This window comes from Eucyclogobius newberryi, unplaced genomic scaffold (genome assembly GCF_026437365.1).
Source record: "Eucyclogobius newberryi isolate DKJ021-1_F unplaced genomic scaffold, fEucNew1.0.hap1 SCAF_4, whole genome shotgun sequence".
Classification (NCBI taxonomy): domain Eukaryota; kingdom Metazoa; phylum Chordata; class Actinopteri; order Gobiiformes; family Gobiidae; genus Eucyclogobius; species Eucyclogobius newberryi.
The window spans coordinates 22,116,286-22,133,387 of NW_027316056.1; the positions used below are offsets into that span (position 1 = coordinate 22,116,286).

General features: G+C 43.0%; 1 protein-coding gene across 1 annotated transcript; it reads right to left on the reverse strand.

Annotated features, from left to right (window-relative positions):
- Positions 1-311: 311 nt before the first annotated feature.
- LOC140377947 (sphingosine kinase 1-like) lies at positions 312-16,651 on the reverse strand. The gene is made up of 5 exons (XM_072463571.1): positions 16,195-16,651; positions 7,754-7,903; positions 4,439-4,533; positions 3,968-4,083; positions 312-1,214 (listed from the first exon to the last, which is right to left on the reverse strand). The coding sequence occupies exons 1-5, from the start codon at positions 16,616-16,618 to the stop codon at positions 368-370; spliced, it is 1,632 nt and encodes a 543-aa protein (XP_072319672.1). The 5' UTR covers positions 16,619-16,651; the 3' UTR covers positions 312-367.
- Positions 16,652-17,102: the final 451 nt, after the last annotated feature.

The following is a 17,102-nucleotide window of genomic DNA, read 5'->3' on the forward strand; positions in this document are numbered from 1 at the left end:
TGTTAACATAATTCATCTGAAATCATTTTCGGCGTTTGCATCTAGATTTTGATATTGGGATTTGTTGTTTTTGTTTAATATTTGTACCAACGAACAGAAACTGGACTGAAATTATTATTCCAAATGAAAATAAATAAATAAAAAGACATTCAAACTGGACAAATTCGAAAGACTTTGGACTGGATGGGACAGATACGCCGGACTAAACGTGTGGGACTATTTGGATGCATTTGTGTGAATTGCACTCATGCTCTTTGTATCGTTCCGTTTAAAAGAACCTTACAAAATATTGAAATCAAACAGAGAAAATGCCCAGTCTTCCATAGCTGCTACATCAGGTGAGAGTTCAGTGTCTGCGGGTTTCCTCTCAGCCAGTTATGAGCCTGGCCAGCCCCCGGTGCACCTCCGCCTGCACCGGCCCGTACTCCACCACCTCCCCGTCCACAGTAATGATGCCTTTGGGCGACTGCGGCTCCAGTCTCAGAGCCCGGGCTTTGGTGTGCACCAGATGTGGGCAGTTAGTGGTCAAGTGTGTGCCCTTTTCCATCATGAGGAAAAGTCTGAGTAAAGCGGCTCGGGATATTCCAGCTTTAACGTACAAAAGATGAATCAGGCCGTCTTCGAGAGCGGAGTCTGGTGCCGCGTACAGATCCTCGGCCAAGTGGGACTGGTACATCGCCAGCACGAGGACAAACTCCTCCTCCGGGACGACCACCCAGTCACCCGGGACAGGCCGGTCTAAGGGGGGCAGCAGCGAGGCGGGAGGGCCGGCGCGTCGGTGGAGGCCGTTCTCTCTCCTGGTTATTTTGACGGAGTTGTTGGAGTGGCACGAGTTCTGCTCAGGGATTGGACAGCGGTTGTCACGAGAAAAGCTGTCGAGATTTGAAGCAGGCCACAGAGAAGTCTTCTGGACGTTGTTCTGGTCGTTGTGGTTGTCCGGTGACGCGGGCAGGTAGGCCAATCTCCCTCGATACACCCGCAGCGAGGCGAGTTTCACCAGTGTCCCGACGGTGAAGCGAGCTGTTCTCACGTGGCGGTACTTCTCGCTCTCGATGTCCACGTCTGCCACGAAGCCCCAGGCCAGCGACAGGAAGGAGAAGACCCGCGGGCCGGACGACAAGTGGATGGAGACCAGATCCATGCGAGACACAAGACCTTTACAGAGCAGGAAGCCACAGCTGAGCAGCAACTCCACACTGGACAACGGTGTGGCCCTGAAAACATACACATCATTAAGGATGGCAGCTTCTCCAAAGGAAAAATCCACATTAATGAGCTTACAACCATGTGACAATAATTACACCTCGTCATGCAGTTACTCAGATTGATTGATTTGTGCATGTTTGAGAAGTCTTGTACTGTCTTGATTCAAAGCTCGTAAATATTTAGTTTAAACCATATCAATGCCCGCAGCCTAAACATGAGATTATCTGTACATTTTAGCCCCAGAGTCATACACTAAGGGTTAGACAACTATGTCAACACTTAAACTACAGTAACGTGTGATATTTTTCGGTCTGAATGTGTAGAAGTGCATTTCAAATTGTGAGCTTTGACAGTGCTCAGACAGGAGACCTTCTGTGTTACTTGGGACAGAGACGGCTCAAGGGGACAACAAAGGACACGCCCATCTGGGGGAGCGCGTGCAGGGTCAAAGGGCATGATAACGGGCCATCTCCACAAATAAGCACCGGTTTCCACCCACAGCCAATTACAAAGATGGCTGCCTGAGGTCCCCCGAGTGAGAGCGTCCCAGCGCACGCATCCATATTCATCAAGCACAATTTATTCACATCTAGAGGAGATATTCAGCAGCACAGGCTTTCTACGTTTGAGTTCAACCAAAATAACATGACATGAAGAAATACTACACTTCATATACTACACTTTCTATACACATAAACGTACAGCTTTTGTTATAACAATACCAGATTTTGAAAGTAATTATAATTTTTTTGTTTAATTTTTCAGTCTATTTGATCTAAACTGCTAAACTACATTGAATAACCTGTGTGGACAAAAGTGTAAATACATGGCCATTAAAGACATTCAACAAAAAGTATATTTACTTAAATTGTGGGAATAAATTGAAACAATTATTTGTGATTATTTACACCGTGTATTCTTAACACATTCCCGCTCCTCCATATGTGACCTGCTTCATGAAATCAAACTTTCTGAATGATTAATTTGACATGAACTGCAAGATACATTTTTTTTTTCTTTTTTTGATAAAAGCTGAGCAGAAAAAAACTTAATTTTGCTTCTAAACCATCACATTTCTCTTACTTGAATTTTACTTTAAAAGAAAATTCACTTTTCTATAAATTGAATAAAGATAATAATTAAACTAAACACTAAAAATGACACGGTTATCATTCTCTTGTCTTTATATTGTGACATAAATAAAAATCCCTCTTGTAGGAATATCTTCTGTTACACTTCTCCTGCAGTGTCTTCAGCTCACCAACGGAGGGAGACTGTGATCGGAGCAGAGGCATCAGTCCTGCTTTGTGTTGCATAATCAAAGATAAGTTCTGGCTGCTGCTTGTTGGTTGCAGACTGTCGTTACTAGCCTCGCTGAACCTCTCATTGAGCCGCGGATAAAGAGCGCGTTTCTGCCCGGGATGAGTTCTGGATGTGCCCAGTGCCACAGAACAAAGCAGCGTCTGGTCTCTTCCCGTCATTGTCTCTGGACTCTGCACACAGCCCATTGTTTGCCCCACGGCAGAATCGGACGCAGGGAAGAACAAACTACACCAAAAGTGCCCCTAAAATGCATCAGGGTGAAACAAACAGGTTAAAACCCCCATTTAAAAACTAGTCACTGGCATAAAAACTGGGGGGGAAATGGGCATCAGGGTTATGAAAAGCAGGTGAAAGAAGCGTTTACACTTGTCCTGGTTTGGTCCTGGTTTGGTCCTGGTTTGAGTCTGGGTTTGAGTCTGGGTTTGGTCCTGGTTTAGTCCTGGTTTAGTCCTGGTTTGGTCCTGGTTTGGTCCTGGTTTGGTCCTGAGTCCGGGTTTGAGTCCGGGTTTGGTCCTGATGTGCACTTGGTTAGTCCAGGTTTAGTCCAAGTCAAGTCCAGGTTTAGTTAATAAATTGTATGCGCTTTGTGTGAACCTTTTGTTTGTTAGTTTTATCTTATGTGTGACGATATAAATGTGAATGGAACGCAAACATTCTGTACTTTGTTAATGGAAAATAAGAATAATCTACATCAATCATCATTTCAGAGCCTTCATTTGACATAATTTATCATTTCATACAGACAATTCTCCAGCTAAACAAGTTAAAGTAAGTTTGTAATTAATAATTTAGTCGCTCAATGATGTGTTATTATCATTATTATTAGAATGATTATATGAAGCAGAGAAGAGAAAGTATGGAGTGAGTTAGCTGGACGTTTGACAGTTTAATCAGCCTTTTCACTTATGGAGATGCTTTTTACTTGTACTTCTCTGCATCCACAGTAGTTCCTTTACACGACCTCGTTACCGCTCGCTCCACTCGCCGTCCTTGGTGTCCTTCGGCGGCTTTTTGCTCAGTGTTTTGGTTGAACGCACTGCAGCTGATCAGTCTAATGAGCAAATCATTAATAATGGAAGAGGCCTTTTCCATCAGAGCCAGAGGCCTTCAGAGCGCAGCCGGATCTGAAGGACTCGAGACTACACAGACTTGGAGGCAGACCGATGCCCTCTGTGGCCATAGTTACGCCCGGGGTTTATGGCTTTGGATGACGACATTATGTTTGTATAAAAGATGTGTTAAGTTCATATAAGAAGCACGTATTACTTGTGCCACATTTGGCTTTGACCTTGCATAACATGAAATTTAAATAAAAGTGCCATTTATGTGTCCATTTGACAAATCTAACACACAATTTAAAAACAAATCCTGCAATAGAAAACAACAGTGCTGCCATTATACATGTAACAGAGGTATAAGAGTGATGTACTTGACTGACCCAGAGTAGTGGTGCACTGAGGCTGCCAGGGCATTGCCGGAGCCTCCGGGGAGAATAGCCAGAGGTGTCCGAATGGCCTCTTCCCAGTCGGGACGCTCCAGGAGGCCATTAATCACCTGAAAGACACGCAGAGGATGCACCGCTTTTAACAGGACACACCATTACAGGATTTCTATAAAGAAGACGGATGAAAGTCAAAAGGATGAAGCTTTGGTATTGATCAAATTATGTGTGTGTTTTTTTTTTTAAATATATATTCAAGAACATGCTGCAAAAATACTGTTACTTTTCTGTGTACAGTGGGATCCAGGTTATTTAAAATGACAACAACTAAGGAGTCATGATCAATATAGCGTTAGAAAGTAAGAGAAAAATAACTTGTGCTTTAGCACAAGAATAGTTCATAATAATAGTTTTGTGGCATTTTCTACACCAAATAAAAGAGCTCTACGAACAATCTATGAATCGCACCTCAAACAGGAGTCCATCCCCCGACATAATGACCAGAGCGTCCCACTGCGACAGGTCGGCGTCCCTCACCAGCTCGCGGGCGTGGTTCTGCCGCTCTGCAAAGGAAACAAGCCCATTTTTAACAGGTGCATCCTCGTACACGTGTTTACGACACGGCCGTCGGCTGCCGATAACACAAGGGGCCAAAGGTCGCGGCGGCCCTGACAAACCGTTCACGGTAGACTGCGCAAGTAATTTATTCGAGTGTCCCGGGTGCAATCTGGAGGTGGATCTAGACGCGGGCCTGATGCTCCCGGGGCTGTTCCCTTCAGAGCGCTGAACTGGAGTCTCAGTGTGGGAGGGAAAGCTGATCTATGCTCTTAATGGAAGCGTCTGGGGATCTGCCAACGAGAAGGAGCCGGGTTAAGTTATCCTGGGGCACTCTGTTGAATTAACGTCAGGACGCAACTTCAGTGACCGGCCGGCTGCAGCTAATAATATACTTATATAAAAGGAATTTATTAGACAAACTGTACGATGTCATTTGGTTAATAATCAAGCTTTATACAGTATTATTCCAATCAGTTGGATGGAAAAACGTTCTTGGAAACATGACTGTGACGTATGTAATGCAACCGGGACAGGGGGAACTTTTTTGTGCCGATCAAGTGAATTTGTCATCGAAATTTAAAAAAAAGTAAGCTAAACATTAACCACAATGACAACATTGGGAATTTGAGCCCCTCCCCATTAACGCTCATCATCAATTCTTCTGTGTTAAAAGATAGAAAGATTTATGCCAGATGCCCTCCATGACACCCTCTGAATTTTGCACTATATCCGAGCTAAATCTTGTCTCACACGGCCAAGTACTACTACGACTACTACTACAACAACAACTACTACTACGACTACTACTATTCAAAGTTGATTTCCAGTCACCTGACCAAAATGGTGCATTCTTAATATGACAGTGGAATTATTTAAACCAGTTTGCTTGGGTTTTCGGGTTATTTTCTTCCCTTGTCGAGTTCTCCTGCCTTTGCGGGGCAGTAACGTTATCCCCGGTGAGACCTGCCCCGCGTCCACAGAGACGGATTCAATTTCCCAGGCCTTTGTTGTAGATCTAGCTTCCCTAAACTAACTGGAAGGGCTTTGGGAGACGAAGGACGCAGAGGAGGAGCAGTGCAGCTGTGAGTTTGACGCAGCGGACTTTGGGCCACTGGGAGAAGCGCTGAGTTGTGACTAAACAGGAGGAGTCATGGAGATCGCTTGTGCATTGCGGCTTTGAGTCTCTGAGCGTGTGACTGTATTATCCGAACGCACAAACAACACACGCGCATGTTCTGCACCGTGTACATCGTATTCAATTGTGTGAGGCAGCAATCGTTGACTATTTATATTCATACACAGAGAGTATTAAGACTTTGGATACGGATATGTGCATGCATTAATTTGTGAATGGGTTTGTTGTCGTTTTTAAACTTGAAGATGTCTGTATTACTGTGAAATAAGACGTTTATGGCTCAATAAAGACAGCACGAAGCACATAGCAAGACTCACTGACCCATTACTCAAACTCAAATTAAGATTTTGTACTGGAAAAATGTGTACAAATCCCAAACCCAAGTGAGTCCAGTCTAAACGTGGTCAGTCTTTTGTGGCGCGCCGGTGGAAAGGAACCCAAACTCAGGGAAAAAACATTTATGTCAAGGTGCAATTACACTGAGTGGTATCAACCACTTTAAACAAGCATGTTTCAAAATAAAACAAATTATACATTATTTACTGAACAGGGATTTTGACAAGGCTGTTCAAGATTCGGGGGTTTTCAAATGATCAGCGCAGAAAAGTCTAAAATTATCCACATTTTTATAGGAGGATTGTGTAATATTTTCCATTCACTTTGACTCCATATGTGCCATCGTACCAAACCAGCTCATGGGGATTTTGACTGTTTATCATGACTATCCATATGTGCATGACATAACAGACACATGTGGGTCAGAGGCAGCTGATTGGCATAACACGGCTGAAAATACGCAGGAGGATTTAATAAAGGAGGCGGGGCTTACAGGGCTGCTGTAAGACCATTTCTTCTCATTGGAGCAGAGCCCGCGAGAGGAAGATAATATTTACAGTGATTTCACATCGATGTTGTGTCTTCAAAGCATGTGTTATATAATGACACTGCAGGTGTAAGAGAGTAATACAAAGTTAAAAAACAAAAAGTTGGCTGAAAATAAGATCAAACACATTTTAGCTGTAATTTGCATGTTTATCATTTAGTATTCTTTATAGTGGATTTCCTGATGCACTCCCAGTCAAGGTTGGGATAATAACAAAGGGTTTACTAGGAATATAAGCCACAGGAAAATAGAAGTGTAAAAAAAAAGCTGCATTTTCAAATAATCAGATATGGAGGCAGTTACTTGACCAGGGAATACATCTAATGTTGTTAACTTACAATACTAAACACTAACACTTCCAGATCCATTTTGATTGTAAGGATACAGCTGAATATGCCATACCTACTTTAATGTCTTGACAAACACAAAAGTGCCAGGGCTGGGGCGATATGTCAAATATATCAGATCACAATTTTCTACAACCTTATATCACAATTCATGTGGCGTCTTTAATTATGGCACTGAGAGGCTACTAAAGCCACGTGACCGATTCAATCCACCTGTCACGCTCTAAAAACATGATAAATAAGACAAGCGGGTGGGGAAAGTGTTTAAAACTGTTTTTCATTAACATATTGCCCAAACAAGCTCCTTTACCATCTCCATATAGAATGTCATTTTCAACACAGAATAATGATGCTTTCTTAAATTTCACCGTGTGGCCACGCTACTCCTGGAAACGATTAAGGGCATCTATGATTGATGTAACGATAACCAAAATATCGTGATATCGTATCGTAAAAGGTCTCACATTAATGGTCGAATTACAAGCTCCTTTGGTTGCCTTCATTGTGTGTTGCCGCAGCAGCTTAAGAAAACAGAGGGAACCACACGGACCATAATCCTTTGCCACATTTCAGCGCAGACAAAATTAACAAAATAAAACACTTTTTTTTTGCACGTTTATATCTTAATTCTTCGGAATGATTTACACAAACGAGACATTTACGGAAAAGGTTCTACAGTTTGTTTACCCTCTCCACAATTTTTAACCAAATAACGTATCATGAAATGGATGTGATAATAATGAGATCGTCACACGCCTAGTTTCTTTAATTGGTCAGATCGATGTCTAACGTGTGGCTTTAGTATCACTGTATCAGGGAGAACATTTTGTTTGGTTGGTGTGTGGACAGTCCGGACTCACCTGTGATGACCAGAGAGTGAGGGAGCCTCGCCTCCTGGAGCATTCTCTGGACGTGGGTGTTGTACAGAGACAGAGCCTGGCCCCGCCCACTCTGAGGGTTCACCAGGAGCATGATTCGACGGCGCGACGGCTCACTCATCACCACCAGCCCTGCAGACGCACACAGACGCACGCAGACGCACGCAGACCCACGCAGACGCACGCAGACGCACACAAAGACGCACGCAGACAAACGCAGACGCACACACAGACGCACGCAGACGCACACACAGACGCACGCAGACAAACGCAGACGCACGCAGACGCACACACAGATGCACGCAGACAAACGCAGACGCACACACAGACGCACGCAGACAAACGCAGACGCACGCAGACAAACGCAGACGCACACACAGACGCACACACAGACGCACGCAGACGCACACACAGACGCACGCAGACAAACGCAGACGCACACACAGACGCACGCAGACGCACGCAGAGGGACACACAGACACACACAGACGCACACAGACAAACGCAGACGCACACACAGACGCACGCAGACGCACGCAGAGGGACACACAGACAAACGCAGACGCACACACAGACGCACGCAGACGCACGCAGACGCACACACAGACGCACGCAGACGCACACACAGACGCACGCAGACGCACACACAGACACACACAGACGCACACAGACAAACGCAGACGCACACACAGACGCACGCAGACGCACGCAGAGGGACACACAGACGCACGCAGACGCACACAGAGACGCACACACAGACGTACGCAGACGGACACACAGACGTACGCAGACGCACACACAGACGCACGCAGACGCACACAGAGACGCACACACAGACGTACGCAGACGGACACACAGACGTACGCAGACGCACGCAGACGCACACACAGACGCACACAGACGCACACAGAGACGGACACACAGACGCACACAGATGCACACACAAACGCACACAGACGGACACAGACGCACACACAGACGCACGCAGACGCACACACAGACGCACGCAGACGCACACACAGACGCACACAGACACACACAGACACACACAGGACACACAGACGCACGCAGACGCACACACAGACGCACACAGACACACACACAGACGCACACAGACGCACGCAGATGCACGCAGACGCACACACAGACGCACACAGACGCACACAGACGCACACACAAGACACACAGACACACAGACACACAGACGAACGCAGACGGACACAGACGCATCAGATGATACTTATTGATAGTGATATAATAAAGAAAACATGCTGATCACATAATTCGTTTGCGTTTTGATATGCAATTTTGTATAAACATGTACCGGTGTTACTTAAAGGCGCAATGGACGATTTTTCGGCGATTTGAGAACGCAGGCGGAAGTGCGCATGCGCACTCCCCCGTGCGGACTGATACAACACACACGTGCGTTTGTTTATTTGCGCGACGGATCGCATCGCATCTCTCGTCTCCCGTAGATTTCTGTCCACTTTTGCGTCAGCTCGAACTGTCTTTCTCCGTCTTCATTTTGCCCCGTACACTGAGGGAACTATATTATGATAGATCCATGCGCTTAGGCACGCGGAAACGTGGGGACGAGCCTGACGCGGCTGCAGGTGAGCGATAGGTGCGTTTTATGATTGATACGTGGCAGGACTAATGATTTATCCACGCCACGAGGAAATATGATAAAAAATTGCTGAAAAAAATCGTCCCTTCCACCTTTAAAAAATTTGAAGGAGAAGATTCTGTGTTAGACTTCAAGATTGCGAGTAGGGATGTTATTTGGTTAGTTGTTTATTGTGATTATTCCGGTCACAATATAAACGGAAGAAGCAAAAAATATTAATCGTGACCATTTTAAAAGCAAAATTGAGTATTTTTTGTTCAATATAGAGCCCAAAAGTACACCTAAATTTAAAGATTTTTTTTATCTGGTTGTTTTTGTCTTCGTTTGTCTTTTAGAAAGTTCAATTTTGTAAAGCTGGTCCCAAACTTGAGGAACAGTGACATATCAGACCACGGGACTGAAAGAAAATGAAAGATTTCACTGCTTTTCCGCTTTTCTAAGAACCATAATGTGAAGAAAACATGAGTTGCAATACAAAATGGCAGAATAAAACGCTTATTTGGCTCTCTACGGCTCAAATCTAACAGTGTGCACGATAAATACTGAGCCGCCCAAAATATAAGCTCCAGCTTTCACGTACTGGACGATTAGTCGATAATATCGACTAATCGATATTATCGACTAATCTACTATATGATCATTGTGACTCTCGAAGTAATGCAGGTGCTTGTAGCAGATGTACCGGTAGTAGACTTTGCATAAAAAAGTGACTAAATTATGTATACATTTTTACTGAAACTAAATTCTTAAATAGCCTACAAAAAGAGTCGTCAACCACAGCCTAACACTGACAGAACGATGCAGTGTGGGCTCCTCGCTTCATGTTTTTATTCAACGCAGAGATCTGAGAGGATTTCTGAGTATCACTTGGAGTTACAGGAATCCAACAAGGGCAGATCCTAAATCTTTTTAAAACTCACCCAAGATTATGATCTCTGCTGGCACAGTATGAGGCTCAGAGGTTTTTGAATACAAGAGCCCATTTTAACCGAGCGGAGACACTGTGCTGGAGGAGTCATTACTGCGTTTCGTTTCTCAGGCACGATCACTGTAACGATTTCTTCACACATAAACACTGAATAATGTTTTTACAGAACGGGCCATGTGGAGGAGGACGAGTCATCTGAGCAGGTTTGACATATAAATTAATGTTGTGCCTCAGACATGAGATGATACTAATTGTCAGGTTTAGTTTTGAGCTTCGTAAATAAACAATTGCTGTGAAGGAATGCAGCAAAACAGGTCAGAAAACGGCTCACAAACCCTCTGCAAAGGTCCTCTCCAAGAAAGAACAGGTTTATTTCAAGTGCCTGTGACAGGTTGGAGTGCTCACTGAACTAAAACACAGTTAAGACAAATATATTTAAAATGTGGCTAAAAAGGTTTCCCAGAATAGCACATTTTTTAGGTTTATCATTGTACTTCCTGGTTGTAAATGATGACATCACACTAGGATAATACAGATCAAGCACTGGGCCAAAACATACATATTTTGACACATAAACAATCAGACGAACAGCTTGATTTTGTTTAATTCATGTTAAATGTAATTCAAATTATAGTTTATTTTGATAAAAGTAGACCAGGAAATGTAAACCGTAATCTGGCCACACCTTTAAATTCAGCTAAATGAGACAAAGCAGACATTCCTGATGGTGCAGTAATACCAGCAGAGGATTAAAGTAAACTAGATTGCACTGTATGTCAAATCTATGCTGAGATCAGATCAGAATCATATGTTAAACTGAATAACATTAAATAAACAGAGACTCTCAAAGCCGTTCCCAGCTTAAATCATTATTGAGACATGTTTCCATTCATTCATAAGGATAACACGTCCTAATGTCATTGAGTGTAAGAGAACGAGGCTGAAAACGGGGACCTTCCCATGCTCCTTTATCATGCGCGTCCCGAGGGAAAAGTGGGTGGTGAGACAGGAACACGTTGGACATATTTTAGTGTGTACTTCCAGCCCACTGAAGTCTCGCCCGTATCAGCAGACCTCTGCAATCCGCCCATCTATTTGAATTACTTATTAACTGGTTTTGGTCCCGTCTCTAAGCGAATAAAACCGGCTGAATCTCGAGGGTAAGTATGAGGCGACGGTTCATAAATCTTGTTGTTTAAGTTAAAACCCTATGCCACTTCCGCCTCGGGTAACCAAATATTCCTCCATTTATCTCCTTCAAATGCCCCCCCTCTCTCTGCTTCCTGCGCCGTCATTAGCCCGAGCACAGTGCCAACCGCTGACAGAGCAAGCGCAAAGATAATGTTTTTGAAAAAAGGGATTTATTGCAAAGAACTGTTTGAAAATCAGAACGCACAACTGACCAACACGGAAGCATTAATCATCTTACGGTAAATACTGGGAAGTAGAATCAGACGCATCTTGTGCATGATATGTCTCCTAGTTTCTTGTTGTGTGAATAATGAATCATCATCTTAATTTCAATAATGACACTAGAACGCACATATTTATATTTTTTCCATAACCAAGCAGCCCTAATGTGTTTGATACATATATTCAGTTTCATAGAAGAATAAATGAGTTAAAACCCAAGGCATTGTACATTTGTGGTGTTCAATTTGCTCTCGCTCAACACGATCTGAAGATCGCCCTTTCCCATTTGTTAAGTAGAGAATATGTTAAAAAAAAAAAAAATAAAAAAAAAAAAAAACTTAATTGTACTGATGATGGTGCAGGATCAAAACAAATCCACTGAAAAATACTTCCAGTAACAAAATGGTTTCTCTCCTTGATTAAAGTGCCCAGTGCATCTTCAGGCCCAGTGCATCATGGGAACTGTCTCAGTTCTGGGTGTGGTAATCACAAGTGAGGCATCCACCAAAGGAAATGACGGCTCAGATGAGAGGGAAAGCCACGCAGCCGGAATAAACACATTTTCAACAGGATCCTGTAATATTTGGGTGCAGAAAGACATCAACCCCGTGTTCAGCTGTGTGTCTGCTCACCAACCGCTAATTACAAGCTACATTGCATTTTTGTTTTGTGCAGCACAAAAAGCAATACACTATTTATAGACAGTACATTAAGTGTACTTGCATTACATGATCACGCAATTTCAGGTTCAAATTGTACGGCCTTAGTGAGCTCTTGTGGCGAGTGTGTTTGTTATTCTTATGATAAAATAATTGCACAACAAACAGAGACATATGAAGCCGTTTTTAAACCTGTCTCATTTGTTTTTACACTGTAATACAGTATGTGAAACAGATATTCTGTATCCAATCACTACATACGATTGAATCACAATGTATGTTCCAGTTAAACAGATCAAAGGAAACCAGTGGATGATTTGTTTCCTATAGACAAAGACAAGACACTTCTGACACGTTGATACTCGGCAGTCATGCGGATGCTACATAATGTTCACTGTTATTGAAGCAAATATTTTGGTAAATTAAATTAATTTAGGTCTACATTTTAGGAAACTGTTGACACAGATTTGTATTTATTACATAATCTGTGTTGCACTACACAACTAGGCCTTGACAGACACCACTGGGACTCAGGAGGATTAGGGGTTTAACGTCATGTTGATGTTTGCTTTAATGGGCCAAATAAGTTTATTATTACTTCTTAGGCTTTAAAATCCTTCAGTTATTATATCAAAAGACACAAATGAATTCAGACTTGAAGATAGCACGAGGATAATAGAGGCACAGCCTTATATTTGTATTACACAGTTAAGAATATTAATGTGTTTTCCAAATGTCTGGACAGATTATATGTCATTTGACTAGACTAGATAACTACATGCTAGCGCTAGGCTAATGATATGCGTTTAAATCTGCACAATGTGTGGCTTTGGTCTTTTTTATGTGATCTTCAATACCATCAATCATGCTGAGACTTCACAGCTTTCCCTCAGCACATTTAGCCCTTCTCTGCTAAAAGAGCATCAGTGGCACTCACACGGGTGATGAAACTCCCCCGCGTTGCAGTGCCAGTAAATGAAAGAGCCGAGCAGCTCTTCACTCCGTCTGACCACAAAGGGCGTGGAGGGAGGAGCCTGAGGTGCTGGTGGTTTGGGCCTATATTAAGAGAGGCAGAGACTTCCCCCACGCCGAGGTTTATGTTGAAATCATCTCGCATTTTGAGTCATTCATGTCTCTGCATCGTGAACAAGAAATGTGGACCTGATACTCTGAGCCGCAGTCAAAGAGGATCATCAGCAAGTGGAATTATTGTTGCATTTGCTCAAAATCTGAAAGAAACAATCTGCAATCCTCCATTTTGCACCAGAATCTCTTTATTTCCATACACATTACCCATAGTGCCAGGTGCCCTCCCGCTCCCTGACACCTTTGAATGAATTATGTAAATGTTATGAATGTCGTTTTGTTTTTACCTATGGTTAGTTTTAAAAAAATGCTGATTTAGAATTAAATCAGTTCCAAATAAAAAAGGTATGATGTGATATTTCTGCACTTTTTGTTGTGGATAATTTCACATTTGTCTGATATTTAAACCTCATCCAACAGATTTAAAGACACGTTTCCATTCATTTTCTATTCATTCTACATAATATTGTCTGAATTCTCTTAAACTAAGATCTATTCATGTCACTTTTTGTTTGCCACTCTTAATACCACGCCATTCTGCATCAGGGGTCTCAGCTCTAGATGACAAGACGACCACCTGAGCTGAGCATGACGTCATTTGTGCTTATATTAAAAACTGCCGGTTTTATAAAAAAGTGCAGCGTGTGGAAGAATGAGGAGGAAACCACATGTTCTTTAGCAGCAGCCGCACTCTCTGAGGTCAGACTGCTGCTCTGAAGCAAAGCGCTCATTTGTGGTCATTTTTGTCTACGAATCACAGAATAACACAAGAGAATCGTGGAACTACTTCCCATGGTATTTTACAGCATTCATACCTTTCAAGTAACTGTTAATGTCCTCCACATTAGCTGTTATACCTGGAGGCACTGCTCTGTTAATCTAGTTAGACTTTAATCTGAGCTCAGTTTGAACATTATCTGACCATAAAGAGATGACTTATTTGATCCCTTTCAAATAACAGTAAAGCTGGAGTAAATGTGGTGCACAGTGTATTGTAAAAGCAGGACTTTGTTACAAAAATAAAGTCGCTGCACGCTGTCAGCATGTACTGTAATAATGTTGTGTGTTTCTCGTCCCCTGACATGCGGCCCCCAGACATTTTTATTTAGAGCAATACTCATGGTTACACTCCTAATTACGTTAGGTTTGTGATTTCACTTGGCCATTGTATTCAACCCCAAATTAAATCAATGTATTGACACACAGGAGTCAATACTGTTTACGACATACTGAAAATGTAACAGAAATGTCAATAGTTTTTGACGGGGGAAGGTTACCGCATTATTTGTGGCATCTTGAATTATGTTTTTTATTGATCATGTCCGTCATCTCAATTCTTTTGTTAAGGATGATGCTGTCAAATGTCAGCGGCAGCAGCTAATACATCAAATAATAAGCAGTTTATTACATTTTTCCAATAATGCTTTAGCGTCATACCAGTTTTATAGTAGAATATCATCATCAACTTTATCGCATTAATTTTATTTTTGTTGGGAAAAAACAGATTGTTTTGTCATTCTTGCGGTATATATTATATTTTACATACAACCCAAATAATCTGAAGCATTAAGAACAAGACACTAGGTCATAATGAGAGATTTTTTTAAAACAGTTTTGATGTTTTCAGATAAATTAATTTGTAAGGAAATTATTACAATAAAATATTTTCTAAAGATTATATTCGGCATACTTTGTCCAGCAGCCTTTGGTTTTGTGTTGGACATGTTGGTGTAGACATCATCATTGTTTCAGCTCAAAGTCTTGTATGTTTGGGAGCGGGTCAGAGAGGTGTGAGTACAATAGGTTCTGTTTCTACGTTTGGTGGTGGATTAAAACTTGTCGGGTCACTGTCTCATGTTCAGCAGCACAAACACCTAGATGACTTGAGTTACACCTGTGTTCTCTTCGTGCATAGTCGATACCAGCGCAGTAAAGGCTCATGGGAGATCTTATCTGCACAAGAAACAGGTTGTGCAATATGACAAATAGTGTTTTTTGAATATTGCTCTTGGTATAAGTGTGTGGATGGTATTATGCAGCACGCACACACAGCTCCATAAATATCTTTCTGATGTTTACTCAGCGCATGACCTTTTACAATGGGTTTTGAAATATTACTCTCCAGCAGCCGCAGAAGCTGCATTGTTTTATTCATGTGCAGTGTGGGTTGAAGGTTAAGAAAAGTGCAGCTGAGGACGCAGGGACTTCATCTTTTCACCTTCTGCTTTTCTATTGAAATTAATTGTTGTGGTTTTGTTAGCTTGGCCTTTAGATCTACATCAAGTTTATTTGAGGTTGTGGGAGAAAAACAACCTATGATTAACAGTGAGAGCATAAGAGCAAATGATCTATTGTGGACTATTTTCTAGGCTCAGGTTAGGCTATTTGTTCAGATATAACTCTACATGTTAAAAAGTGGTGAATTGTCAAACATTGTAAAGACCAGCAGTTATTCGTGGGTTACAGCCTCCAGTTTTTAAATATTTTTATTTTAATTGTTAATTGCTTTGGCAACGGGGCTAGATTTGACTCTGAACCCCATGGAAAGGCCTATTCCAATACACAAAAAGTTGTATATGACCGGCCACAATAGACTAGAACAAGACATAACTGGAACAAGACATAAAAAGAAAATGGGAAAGTGCGGAATTTTTTTTTTTTTCTTGGAGACCCAGAGTTGACCCCGGGAGATGCCGCGCTCTCTTACCGTCTCTCACGCTCTGTTGCCGGGCAGACCTCTCCATGACAGCCCGGGCCCACTTCTCCGCCTCCTCCAGGTTGTACCGCGGGTCTTGCAGGGCGGCGAGTCGAAAGCACTGCTCCACTCTTTGCCTGGACGTCCCGGAGCTCATCCAGCGCTTCCGGAGCGGGTAAAAGTACACCGTGAAGTACGCCGCCGGGTCCGCGTTGTCCTCCCCGCGGTGCGCCCGGGAGCCCACGCAGTCCTTCAGGCTCAGTGGCACCTTGTTCCGCTGGACAGGTGAGGACGACAGCCTCTGGACGACCAGCTCCTTCTCGGTCAAACTCACCGCGTACCGCACTTTTCTGTTGCAGACGGCCGTGAACTCCCCGTAAAGTGTCACCGGGCTGGAGTCGACGCCGCGGTCCGGTGGTGCTTTCCCCGGCTCCATCCTGACCGGAGCGAAGAAGCGCGCATCCCACCCTCCCGCTGCCGGGTCTGGGTTTGAACGCGTGAGTCTGACGGCGAGCTGCCCCATCGAGAGCAAGAGTGACGCAGACGCAAGCGCAAAGCCCGGGTTGACCTTTCAGAATACTTTATCTTAAATCAGATTTTATCAGATTACGTTACCTTTATACTTCAGGCTTTATACTTCAGACTTTATACTTCAGGCTTTATACTTTCTTCTCCAGACTTTATTACCCCCCTCACCCCCCACCCAACCCCACAGACTGCTTTCTGCGCAGAGCTGACTCGTACTTGTGTGTTTGTGTTTCAGTTTTCAAAGCCCATGATATCAAAGCGGAAAGAAATCGAATGTGGCGTCATTCAGCCAATGTCAGAGGTAGGTATGAACAAATAAATAATAATTACCATTTTGTCCATATAATCACTGTTACAAGCTAATTACATTAGCATAACTGTTTTCTATACAT